The sequence below is a fragment of the Periplaneta americana genome, chromosome 3 (assembly GCF_040183065.1).
Source record: "Periplaneta americana isolate PAMFEO1 chromosome 3, P.americana_PAMFEO1_priV1, whole genome shotgun sequence".
NCBI lineage: Eukaryota > Metazoa > Arthropoda > Insecta > Blattodea > Blattidae > Periplaneta > Periplaneta americana.
The window spans coordinates 33,669,621-33,682,438 of NC_091119.1; the positions used below are offsets into that span (position 1 = coordinate 33,669,621).

The 12,818-nt window shown below is 36.0% G+C and overlaps 1 protein-coding gene across 1 annotated transcript in view; it reads right to left on the bottom strand.

The window, feature by feature from the left end:
- Positions 1-12,818, bottom strand: part of LOC138695907 (DNA polymerase theta-like) — a 65,390-nt gene that overhangs the window by 8,199 nt on the left and 44,373 nt on the right. The window contains exons 20-24 of the mRNA XM_069820266.1: positions 10,572-10,773; positions 7,881-8,062; positions 4,915-5,070; positions 3,852-4,056; positions 799-950 (exon numbers count right to left, since the gene is read on the bottom strand). Of these exons, the coding sequence (XP_069676367.1) occupies positions 799-950; positions 3,852-4,056; positions 4,915-5,070; positions 7,881-8,062; positions 10,572-10,773 (897 nt within the window). The remainder of the gene's footprint in view (positions 1-798; positions 951-3,851; positions 4,057-4,914; positions 5,071-7,880; positions 8,063-10,571; positions 10,774-12,818) is intronic.

A 12,818-nucleotide genomic window follows, 5' to 3' on the forward strand; every position in this document is an offset into this window, starting at 1 on the left:
TTTTCTTCATTAAGCACTAACTTGTTTGAGTGAAACCATTGCTTGCAACCATGTTGTTGTTGTTTGCTAATGCTGAATTTCTGACAACAAAATCATTAATTCTCTCGCTCTCCAGTATTTTTCACTCAAGGACGCTAAGTTAATAGTGGCTGGGCAGTGTTGAAGATGATTTTGATACATTTCCTCCTGAAGATCACATAAGGGGCAGAGTGGTGAAGGAGATATTCCAATCCTGTGGAGATGCTTGGCCAAGCAGTCATGCCCCATAAACAGTCCCCCTCAGGGACTATCACCTTGCCGCGGTGGGGGGGGGGGGTAGTATCCAATGAACCAGACGACCAAATCAGGAAAGTTGGACATTTCTAACTTGCTGGTTGGTAAGAGGTGAGGAGAAGCTAAGAATAGTCTCAACGTGGGAAGAGGACGACCAACACCTCCATACAGTAGGACCACGACAATTATTGACATGCTGACCTGTCATGGCATGTGAGGCATCCCCTCGCTGGTAAACAGGGGAAAAGGTCGGTGGACTTACATTGATAATCCTCCCGGCTAGGTCGAATGAACCTGCCAACCAACGACGGTTGTGGCCCTCCAAACATTTTGGGGGTAGTGTATGAGCAAAGTAACTGCCAAAGCAGAAAAAGATGGTGCTCAATCTAAAGCGGTTACATTTGTGCTAAACTAGCACTCCAATTTTAACTAGCACTCCCTAAGAGATGTAAAATAGTAAAACTGAAATAAAAATACACAGCAGGGCCAAACAGCCACCTGTCCACGAATTTTGTACATATTTACCTCTGATTCTGAAACAAAGTTCCAGGAAGCGGCAATTTTTCGAAAAACGTCACCACCAGCATTAAGAACTGAACACAAAGTGTCATCCTTTGCCAGGTGTGCCAGAAGGCGAAGTTCCAACTGACAGTAGTCTGCTGATACAAACACCTTACCTGTAACCATAAAAATAGTCTGTTAGTCTGCTAATACAAATTAAAACAAATATCTTCCCTGTAACTATGGCAACAAAGTGTTAGCCTGCTTACACTAACACAACAGTCTGTTAGTTTGCTGATATAAATATTTCCCAGCAATTACGACAAAAAAAATTTCATCGTACTCTATCTGTACAGGACTTCTTCTAGTCACAAATTTTTAATGTCTTCATCTTTTTTTCTAAGTTATCTAAATATCGAAGTCTTGGTATTGTCAGTGGCATGTCCCTATTTGACGGTTCTTTAAAAATTCTCTTAATTTTGTTTCCTTCTAAGGATCTTACTATATATCCTACCCATTTCAGCCTTTAACTTTGATTTTTGTAACTATGATGGATAGACTGTAACTTCTTTCTTCGTTAATGTCCTTCGTTTTAAACTGACTGAGTCAAATATTGCACTAAATATTTTCCTCAAAATTTTACATTTAAAGAATTTCAGTTTCTGTTCACCTTGTCCAGGTTTCAGGAGCATTAGTCAAAAAAGGAGCAATCAGTTTTTGTTTATATGCAATTTTTTATTTTGGAAATTAATTTACTTTTCAAAATGTTTAAGAAAACATAGTAATTTCGATTTGCATTCTGAGTTAACAAAATGAGAAATAATAATAATAATAATAATAATAATAATAATAATAATAATAATAATAATAATAATAATAATAATAACAATAACAACAACAACAACAATAATAATAATAATAATAATAATAATAATAATAATAATAATAATTTCTCACAAAGAAAGGGAGACATCTGCCTGACAAACCAGGTGACCATTCAGATCCATATTACATTACGATATAAGAATTTAATTTAACTAATTAACAGGAAAACGTAATACTTTGGATACTAAGATTACCAACTACACTCAATGGCAAAAAAACCGGGCTACCGGGCTGTTTTATGATGTGAGAATCAGAAAACCCATTATGAAATGAAGAAAACATTGCTTCCCAGCAAACAAACTCTTTTTTATTATGACTTGTGTTATTATTTTCAATACCAAACAATGGGTATAATTAAAAGGTGTAAAAACTTACAAAGTGTATCAATTTTCTTCCAAATGTTAACTGCTTTTGTGGCCACCCAGATGTTGCTAATAGCAGTATTGCCTCCCCATGACTGTATGACTGCTACCATTCACCGATTCAACCCTTCGATCAGATTCTGGATGACAGCTTGGTCGATGTTATTCCATTCTTCACTCAGAACATTTCGGAGCTGCTGTAAGTTGCTATGAGGAGGTAGATGACTTCTAACTCGCTTCCCTAGCATGCCCCACACATGTTCAATAGGGTTTATATCAGGACTTCTTGCTGGCCATGCCATCCTATTCAATCCAATGTCGTGAAGGAACTCATCTACGATTCTTGCAGCATGAGGGCGGGCATTGTCATGTATTAACAGGAACTCTTCACCAATAAGTGGGGCATATGGTACCACATGTTCAATTAAAACTTCTTCGGTATATTTTGGAACAGTCAAAGCACCTCCATTAATGAAAACAAGTTCTGTGCGAGCTTCATACAAAATGCGACCCCATACCATTACTGATCCACCTTGAAAACTGACACGTGAACTGAAGGTACATGGAGAAAAACATTCTCCTTCTCTTTTCCACACTGTTTCACGTCCATCTGGAGAACGTAAATTAAATCTCGATTCATCTGTGAAGGACACTCGTCGCCACTCTCCTAGATTCCATTTAGCATGATTGTGAGCAAAACATAATCGTTCAACACAATGTTGCTATTCTCGGCCTTTAGCTGGTCTTCTGGATTTCAGCCCAGATCCATCCAGACAACTTCTCACAGTTCTTTCACTCCTGTTAACTTGTCTTATTTCCTGGAGGGCTCTTCTGGTCTCATTAGCTGTGGAATGGCGATCTCTTAATGTGTTTAGGACAATAAAATGGTCGTCACGAGCCAAAGTTACTTGTTTTCTCCCTGAACGGGTCTCCTGGAATAACCTCCTGCCTCTCTAAAGCGATGGTACACCCGTTGTACAGTCGATCGAGAAATCCCAAGAACTGCAGCCACATAACGCTGACTATTCCCAGCTTCTACCAATGCAATCACTTTTGCTGAATTGGTAGGACTTAGCAACATTTGTATACAATACTGCCTCAAAAAAGCTTACCAGTCTGTAGACTTCTTCAGTTTGGCTTAAAATGAGTCCAAGAAGTTTAGTCACAATATTGCAAGAAGAACGAATCTTCTTTTCAGATCATTGTTGGCTATTACATATTCAGTATTACACTGTTACTTACTTACTTACTTACAAATGGCTTTTAAGGAACCCGAAGGTTCATTGCCGTCCTCACATAAGCCCGCCATCGGTCCCTATCCTGTGCAAGATTAATCCAGTCTCTATCATCATATCCCACCTCCCTCAAATCCATTTTAATATTTTCCTCCCATCTATGTCTCGGCCTCCCTAAAGGTATTTTTCCCTCCAGTCTCCCAACTAACACTCTATATGCATTTCTGGATTCGCCCATACGTGCTACATGCCCTGCCCATCTCAAATGTCTGGATTTAATGTTCCTAATTATGTCACGTGAAGAATACAATGCGTGCAGTTCTGCGTTGTGTAACTTTCTCCATTCTCCTGTAACTTCATCCCGCTTAGCCCCAAATATTTTCCTAAGCACCTTATTCTAAACACCCTTAACCTATGTTCCTCTAGTATTACATTGTTACGTATCACAAAATAAATGAATGACTAAATGAACCTCAGCACACCTACAATTACTTAAAAAATCCTACAATTTAAAAAATGTTTTAAAGAATATGTACGTGGCCCAGTTTTTTGCCAGTGAGTATAAAAACTGTTATCTGTTAATAAATTTCATTACCTGCACTTGGCACAAAAGCCACTCTCATACTTATAGACTTAGAAGAAGCCTCAGGTCTTGTTTTGTCTATTATGATATCGAAGTCCCTTGGAATGTTCTGGAGGTTGGGCTCGTGCATTGATATGCGCCCTGTAGCTGTGTGGATGACAGAACTGGTGAACATTCGTGCTGTAGATTGAGCAGGCGTCAGCAGGGGGAATAATGTCTGCAGCGAACAAATTTTAATGAAATCAAGGAAACTGTGTAGTGTGTTGACACAACACATGCTAGAAAGAAAGGCTCAAATGTAACATACAAATTATATCTAGTGCCTAGAATTGCCAACCCTCCTGTACTTCCCGGGATCTCCCATATTTTCCCCTAATTTTTAACAGTCTCCCGGCTCCCATATTTTTCTTCTCTTCGAGTGTTTTTTCCCCTTATTTTTGCATAAGGTAAAAATCATTATTCTAAATATTGATTTTGCCGTGAATGATTATTGTTTATATGATGAATTTTGTAGTTCAAGAGACACAATTTAAAAAAATAATAATGCACAATATCAAAGAGCAAAGTGACCTTCAGTTTCGCTTTATTCCTGAGAAAAAAAAAGAGGACAAAAAGAAAGAAAAATACGAACAGGAAGAAGTTAATAATTGGGAAAAATCGGAATAGGACATTCGAATTCTAGAATCCTCGCGTTCTACAAATATTCGAGATTCGAAAATTCGTGCTTTTTCGTCACTCGAATCTTAATCTAAAAACTGTAAAAACTTTGGAAAAATTAGTTTTAACTCCATTGACGTCCAATAGATGCGTCACTAACAAAAAAACGGCGACCGTTACAATTTCGGTGGTACCTGGATCACCAGTATCACCTTGTAGCGACCATGAGTGCCACACATTTTCAGTATGCCATCTAGCGGAATCTTTTGGATTGTATATGAAGGATTCGAGAACCTTTAAGGATTCGGATTCGAGAAAATTTAGGATTCGTCCCATCATTAGAGAAAATGACTATTTCTACCCTTCTGCACCCCATATCCTTTCATGCCATATTTAGTCTAGGTTTCTGCTGGTTTACCTTAGTCACAATAGCATTCAGCTTCCTCCACTGCAATATGACTGCTGGCAGTGGGTGCTGGCTCTTGATCCTCAGAAGAGCGTCCTTGCTGGTGCTGGGACGACGCTGTTTGGAGCTCTGCTTGCCTGCAGTTAGCCCTAGTTCCCTATACAACACCTACAACACCAAGTTGTGCTAAAATTGCTTGACTTGTATTGTAACGTCAGTGAATTCACTAAAGAGTAACGGAGGAAGGGTGATGGAAAATGAGACTGAGGAGTGTGGTAGTGGGAAAGGGAAAATATATGATGGTATGAGAGGAAGAGGCAATTCGGAGAAGAGGAAACTGAGAGGTAAATATTGAGGAGGAAAAGGAGGAGAAGCAGCAGCAGCAACAATATACCTCTACTAGAAACATCAACAACCAAATTTCTTGGTTTGCATATTAATAATAATACAATAAATTGGAAAAATCATATCAAAGAAATAACCCCCAAACTTAGCTCAGCATGCTTCACAATTAGGTCGTTACAACAATTTCTAAACAGCAGTATCTTAAAAACAATATATTTTGCCTATTTTCATTCCAGTATGTCCTACAGAATAATATTTTGGGGAAATTCTGCAGATAATAAAAATATATTCTTATTACAAAAAAGAGCCATTAGAATAATAGTTGGAGCAAAGGCTAGAAAATCATGTAGATTATTTAAAAAAAAATTAGAGATTCTAACCTTAACAAATCATACATATACTCTATAATAAATTTCCTCTTATGTAATAAAGAAATGTTTCCAACTAATTCAGCCATACATAGTATAAATATCCGCAGAAAGAATGATTTTCATATGCCATCATCAAATTTATCATGCTTTCAAAGGGGAGTACGTTACATGGCGATAAAAATGTTCAATAGTCTTCCTGAAGACATTAAGAATTGTAGCCAAAACCCTGCATTATTTAAATTACTTAATAAATTACTAAAAAATTACTTAATATCTCACACTTTCTATTCTGTAGATGAATTCTTGACATTTCACAGTACTGTGTAAATATTATAATACTATTAAATGGTACATTGTATAAAATATTATACATTATTAAGGTACCGGTATTAATTTTGTACATATTTCATATTTGCATTTTATATGTATTGCATTTATATTTAAACGTAAGAATTGGACATGTTCTTTATTCTATCCTATAAAGCAAATGTAAGAATATTATGGAACGAATAAATGTATCTATCTATCAACAAGAAGAAAGATAAGGAGAGAACAAGAAAGAGGGAGGAAGAGTGTAAAAGAAAATGCAGAGATAGAGGGAGTGGAGAGGAGGCGAGTTTGTGAGAAATATAAGAGGGAGTGAAAAAGGAAGCAGAAAATGAGGACAGAGTTAGCGGAAGAGGAATGAAGAAAACTAAAATAGGGAAAGAGGAAGAGCAGGTCAAAAAAGAATTGAGAGGATGCGAAAAGGGATAAGAGAGATGAAAAAGAGAGTAGACAGAAGAGGCAAAAGAGAAGAGAGAGGAGACAAAAAAGTAAGTAGATAAAGGAAGTCAAAAGGTAATACCAAAAAGGAATAGAGAGAAGACGAAAAATTTAACAGAAAGGAGGTGAAAAAGGGAATATATAGAAAAGGCTAAAATGTGATAAAGGGGATGAGAGAAAGGAGTAGAAAGGCGGTGAAAAAAGTAGAGAGGGGACAAAAAACGGGATATAAAACAAACCAAAAAGGGAGAATACAGAGGAGGCAAAAAGAGAGTAGACAGGAGGCGAAATGAAAGTAGAGAAACCAGGTGAAAGGTGATGAACAGGAGGGGAAAGGAAAGGAGTAAAGTAAACAGAAAGGAGAAGAGAGATGAAAATAAATACTGACATTTTAAACGAGAATAATGCAATTAAAAGAAGAAATGAAGGAGAAGAAATCAACAACTGAAAATAACATGACGTATTTTAAAAAATATTTTGTTGTTTGTTTATATTCAAAAAAATGTTATTTCTTTCTGTCTCCTTCCTAGTATCTTAACAGTATTTTGTTTTAATGTTAACTCTTGAATATGTTGGAATTCATTCAAAACAAAGTCATTAACATGTATCTCAGTGAAACATACAGCAGAGTCCGTATAGGCCAGTTTCTGTCTGACACTTTTCCAATTCACTGCGGGCTAAAGCAGGAAGATGCACTATCACCTTTACTTTTTAACTTTGCCATTAGGATAGTCCAGGAAAACAGAGAGAGTTTAGAACTGAACGGGTTACATCAGCTGCTTGTTTATGCAGATGACGTGAATATGTAAGGAGAAAATCAACAAACAATTAGGAAAAACACGGGAATTTTACTTGAAGCAAGTAATGAGATAGGTTTGGACGTAAATCCCGAAAAGACAAATTATATGATTGTATCAATGGAAATATAAAAATTTGAAATTTATCCTTTGAAGAGGTGAAAAATTCAAATAGCTTGAAGCAACAGTAACAAATATAAATGACACTCAGGAGGGAAATGAAATGCAGAATAAATATGGGTAATGTCTGATATTATTTGGCTGAAAAGCTTGCATCATGTAGTCTGCTTTCAAAGAAACTGAAGGTCGGAATTTATAAAACAGTTATATTACCGGTTGTTCTGTATAGTTGCGAAACTTGGACCCTCATTTTGAGAGAGGAACTGAGGTTAAGGGTGTTCGAAAATAAGATACTTAGGAAAATATTTGAGGCTAAGAGGAATGAAGTTACAGGGGAATGGAGAGTTACACAACCCAGAACTGCACGCATGTCAATTGGGAGACTTGAAGATAAAAGACCTTTGGGGAGGCCGAGACGTGGATGGGAGATAATATTAAAATGAATTTGAGGGAGAAGGGATATGTTAGGGACTGGATTAATCTTGTTCAGGATAGGGACTGACGGCAGGCATATGTAAGGGCAGCAATGAACCTCCGGGTTCCCTAAAATTTAATCCATTTGTAAGTAAGTAAACTTTACCTTGCCAACATCTGCAGATGATGTTAATGAAAAAGTATGCCCGGCAAGTTTATAGGCATACTGTTCTAATGCTGACAATTGCTTCTCCAACAAGTCTCGTAGTTTTTCAGCCTCATCCCTACTGAAGCCAATACCATTCAGTTCCATTCTAGTGAGGCACAACAATGTGGGCATCTCTACATCTGAAGAAGGAATAAGACAAATATCACTTAACTACCCAGGTTCCTGTAACTTCTGATGGAGTTTTTGCATTTTGCAACTGAAATTTAATTTTTCCAGCATTTCTCAATTGATAACTAACAATCTCTTTATAATCGACACAGAACACTCTTGTACATATAAGTTGCGGATAGTAACTTGAAATCTTCAAGTTACATAATTTATATTCATCAAATTGAACTGGCATGCTGTTTGCTTTGTTGTTAGCTCTCTACATTTCTTTGCAAAATGTTGCTGAAAAGGTTTCTTTATTTTATTTTATTCTTTTATTTATTTATTATTGCGTCTTCTTTTATAAAGTCATGTATAAGAAGAATAAATGAGTAAGGAAAGTTTGTGCTTTATCCCAAATAATTAAATTACATTAAATTTCCCGGCTCTGGCTATGTAACATTTTCAAGCAATAGGACGTATGGTTGCAGAAATCATACAAGTTCATAATCAACTGACACAAGTAGCGATACATGTCTGAATGCAATATCAATAGACTGTGCATTGTGGTCCAGGCAGACATAAAATAAAACCGAACAGCTGTTTTTTCCCTCAAAACTATGGGGAACGTTTGAAATACAATAACAGGACTAGCACAGCTCGCACAATGGTTTCCAAGGTGAAGGACAAATATAAAAATTGGTGGCATTGTCTATATGTCCGGCTACTGCAAACAACTTAAATCACTGTGAATTTCACACAATTCCCATCTTATGACAGCGAGATTTCTATTATATAAGCTCAAAGATCACATGAAATATTTGCCATATTACGTGAGAAATTCACTATCTTACATTGAGAATTTAAATAAACAGAAACAATCCGCTCTGTTGGTTTGTTTCGGCGTTATCTCATTATTTAGCAAAATATATTTAGAAGAAACTATAAATTTACTAGAAAATACGAGGGTCATTTCATAAGTCATGGCAACTATATTGTATCAGCCAATAAAGCTGCAGGAATAGAAATTCACTATATGCGATTGAAGGTCACTGGAAGTGCTTTGCAATGCTAGTCCCAAATTGAGTTCAGGTACAGAAGGCAATGGGTAAGGAAAATTGAAAGATACGTAAATAAATCATTATTTTATTATGCATAAAACGAAACGAAGTACATTACTCACAGCTAACACCCTTCAAAATAATCCCCCAAGGCTTCCACACATCTTTATCAACAATGATGCAGGCGTTGAATACCATCAGCTGTGTGTACCACCTCTCATTGAAACGCTGTTAAGATGTTCTCCCTGTTTGCAAACTGCTTCCTATGCAGCGGCTTCTTCAATTGCGGAATGAGATCAAAGTCGCATGGACTGAGATCAGGCAAGTAGGGAGGATGTTCCAAGACCTCCCAACCCCACTGCTGTTCAACTTTACTTACATCCAACTTGGAGCACAGTATCTAACATACTAACATCTGTGTGTGCTGTCAACTAGCCATCAATGCACACAGACACAATCTGGCAGTGGCATCTCATACAGTGCACAACAGGTTTTCAAACATATATACTGAACTAATCACATTTTCGGTTATTCGGAAATTATAACATAGTTGCCATGACTTATGAAATGAACCTTGTATTTTCGATCACAATATAATACAATTGTTTCACCATATTCTAATTCTATTTTTCTCTTTTAACTGAATTGTTTAAGAATAGACAGATGGTGTCACTGTGAGTTCTCTTTTACATCCAATTATGGTAAATTTCTAAATTTAATGTCACAGATATTAACTGTCATAAATTTATATATATATATATATATATATATATATATATATATATATATATATATACACACACGACCTAGTCCTTTACACTCGACAAAATATAGACAATTACTCATTAATAGCCAATATACATGATCATGAAATTAGAAATAGTGAAGAAATTAATATCCCATACTGTAGATTACATAAAACTAGTACAAATTTTTCTGTCATGGGGATGAAATTATATAATAAGCTTCCCAGTCAATATTATAAGTTACCAATCAATAGTTTCAAAACTAGATTTTGTAATTGGCTTTTAATTAATCCTTTCTACTCTGTAGATGAGTTTCTTAACATAAATTCATACGAAATTGTTTTTTAATAAATAAAGTTATTTACATTTAGTTACAATTATTACATTAAGAGTGAAGTGTTCTCATTAATTTTAGAGTTTCAAAATGTTTTGTGTTTTCATTCTAATTAAACTTTACTGTTTTCAATTATATGTGTATCTTCAAATGTATGTTTTTTTTGACGAAGCCTATCACTGTATGTTTAATGGCTTAATAAATTGAATTGAATACATTGCCAGTTGTTTGGAGCAACCAGACAAAATGGACTTAACAGAATAGGTGACTCTTCAGTCTGTGCCTATATGCCCTGATGGGAGAACCTGTATGTAGTTCTGAAATGGTGGAGATGTTTCCAGGACATGGTGGAATACCAGACAGACTACTTCTGAGTATTTGCACCTTTATTACAAAGTACCTGAGTAAATGTGATAGAGCTCCTTCTGTTCCAAACACACACAACAAGCTTCTACAACATGCCATGTAAGAACTGCTTCAGTACAAGCTCTTAAGCGGGATGATGTTGTACTCCTCCAATCTAAAGCAGTGCTACCAGTTCCCCAACCACTTCCTGCTAAGTCTGCCAATTTGCTAGCTTCATTGCCACCGTAAGTCAATGCCTGTGAAAGTAAATTGTAATTAATTTTTCAGTGAAACATATACAACCATGATGCAGCTTCTCATCAAAAGGACCGAATTCAATCCCTATCAGATTCTGTGACTTTGAGGTGAAGAAAGAGAATGTGGGGCAGATATTTTCCTATTGCTTCAGTTTTCTTTGGCATTCCCACATCAAAGAAACGTTAAATAAAAAGTTGATGTCACGAAAATAACTCAGATTTTCTCATACATTTTATCTGTTTTGCAATACTTCAATTGTGAATGACATCATTTATAGTTTTCTTCTTGGAATGTAATTTAAAAAATATTAAAATAAATTAAATAATTTAATATATACCTCAAAGCAAACAAACTTTCATTTTCTGGACTGCACAAGAAAGGTATTTTTATAATTCTGAAAAATAATATATTTGACAAAGTATAAATATTGTACAGCTTATGTAGATTTCTCATTCATTGTTCAAACATTCACATAGAACAACCATTCATATAGTATAATTATTCTTAATATCATTTTTTTCATTTGAAGAGTCCACTGCAAGAATGATGGATGTCATTTGGAATACATTTTGCAGGAGAAGCAATTGAAAGTTTGAAATGCTTAGCACTCAAAGCTTAACTGTGATTTTCCGATCATTACTGGACAACGACTATCAGTGTTAATGCCATATAACTCTCTATGTACATTCTATATGTCTTAAGCTATGCACTGACAGTCTTGGTTCATTTTCGACAAGAAAGTGACATCCATCATTCTTGCAGTGGACTCATTTATAATAAACATGATAAATATTGCAGGATATTACAGTACAGTGCAAAGCAAATTGGTCACAGACTCCTTCCTTTATGCTAGTGAAGAGTAACAAATTCGTATTTTCACTTCTAGTAAAAAATGGGTTGGTATAATAAAAGAAGAGAGTGGGTTGAATGATTTAAAGAAATAAAAAAATGTTGTTGTTGTTTTCTAATGCCAGGCGTTTGACAATAAAGTCATTTGACCTCTTGCACTCCAATATTTGAAAGTGGCAAGTTGTAGCCGATTTAAGTGAACACCATATTTTAATGTTTTGGTGGCTACTTCATTCACACACAACCGCCAGAATGTCTGGAGGACCACACCTGCTGTTGGTCGACAGGTCCATTGGACCTAGCTGGGAGATCTTGTTGATCACCAGCTTTCCCTCCTTAAGCCACTGGAGGACGATTTTAGTGCCATAGCAGGTCAGCACTAGGAACAGAAAAGTAGAAAGAGGAGGAAGGAAAGTGAAATGAACCCCTAGGCCTCGAATGCTCTAATGCCATTGGGATCGAAGAAAGTAAGAGTTCAGTCAGAGGAATGGATAGGAAAGGGCAAAGAGAGAATTAGGTATTGAATAGAGGAAAATTATACCAAATTCAGTCATTAACTCATCAAGTGACCATTGCTAATTGATGAGTAGCCCCTCCCTTTAGTTCAGCTTGTAAAGTTATGCTTACTAACAGCTGAACCACAGGAAGGTAGGGATGGGACATTGGGTATTTGTCCAGGTTGTTCCTTAAGGCCTTCAATGGGAAGGATTAATGGCTCTCCCCCCTGTATCCAACAGATACCCTTTCGCAGCCAAAATAAAAAATGTACATTAATATAAAGCGAATGACAGTGGAAGAAGATAATGGTACTTCCAATAATTATTTGAACTGCAACATACACAATAACTACAGAAAATTGAAATAATTCAAGATGAAACTTAGCATGAAAATATTTTCACTACTGTTGAAGTAACTGAAAACGTATAAAGACTGGTTCACAATAAACCGGGAACGAGAACCAGAATGAAAACGAGAAGCAGAGGACGTGAATATGAACACTTTTGATTCACAATAAACCGAGAACGTAGACGACTATGCATATCGATATGCATGTCAATAACGATATGTAAAGTCGATATTACGCATTCTGATGTCATTTGTATATAATTGACCAATGGCGTTCTCTCATGAGTACAAGACAGCGAACATAAACACAGGTTAACAACTTCGAAATTTCAACTGAAACATTTCATTA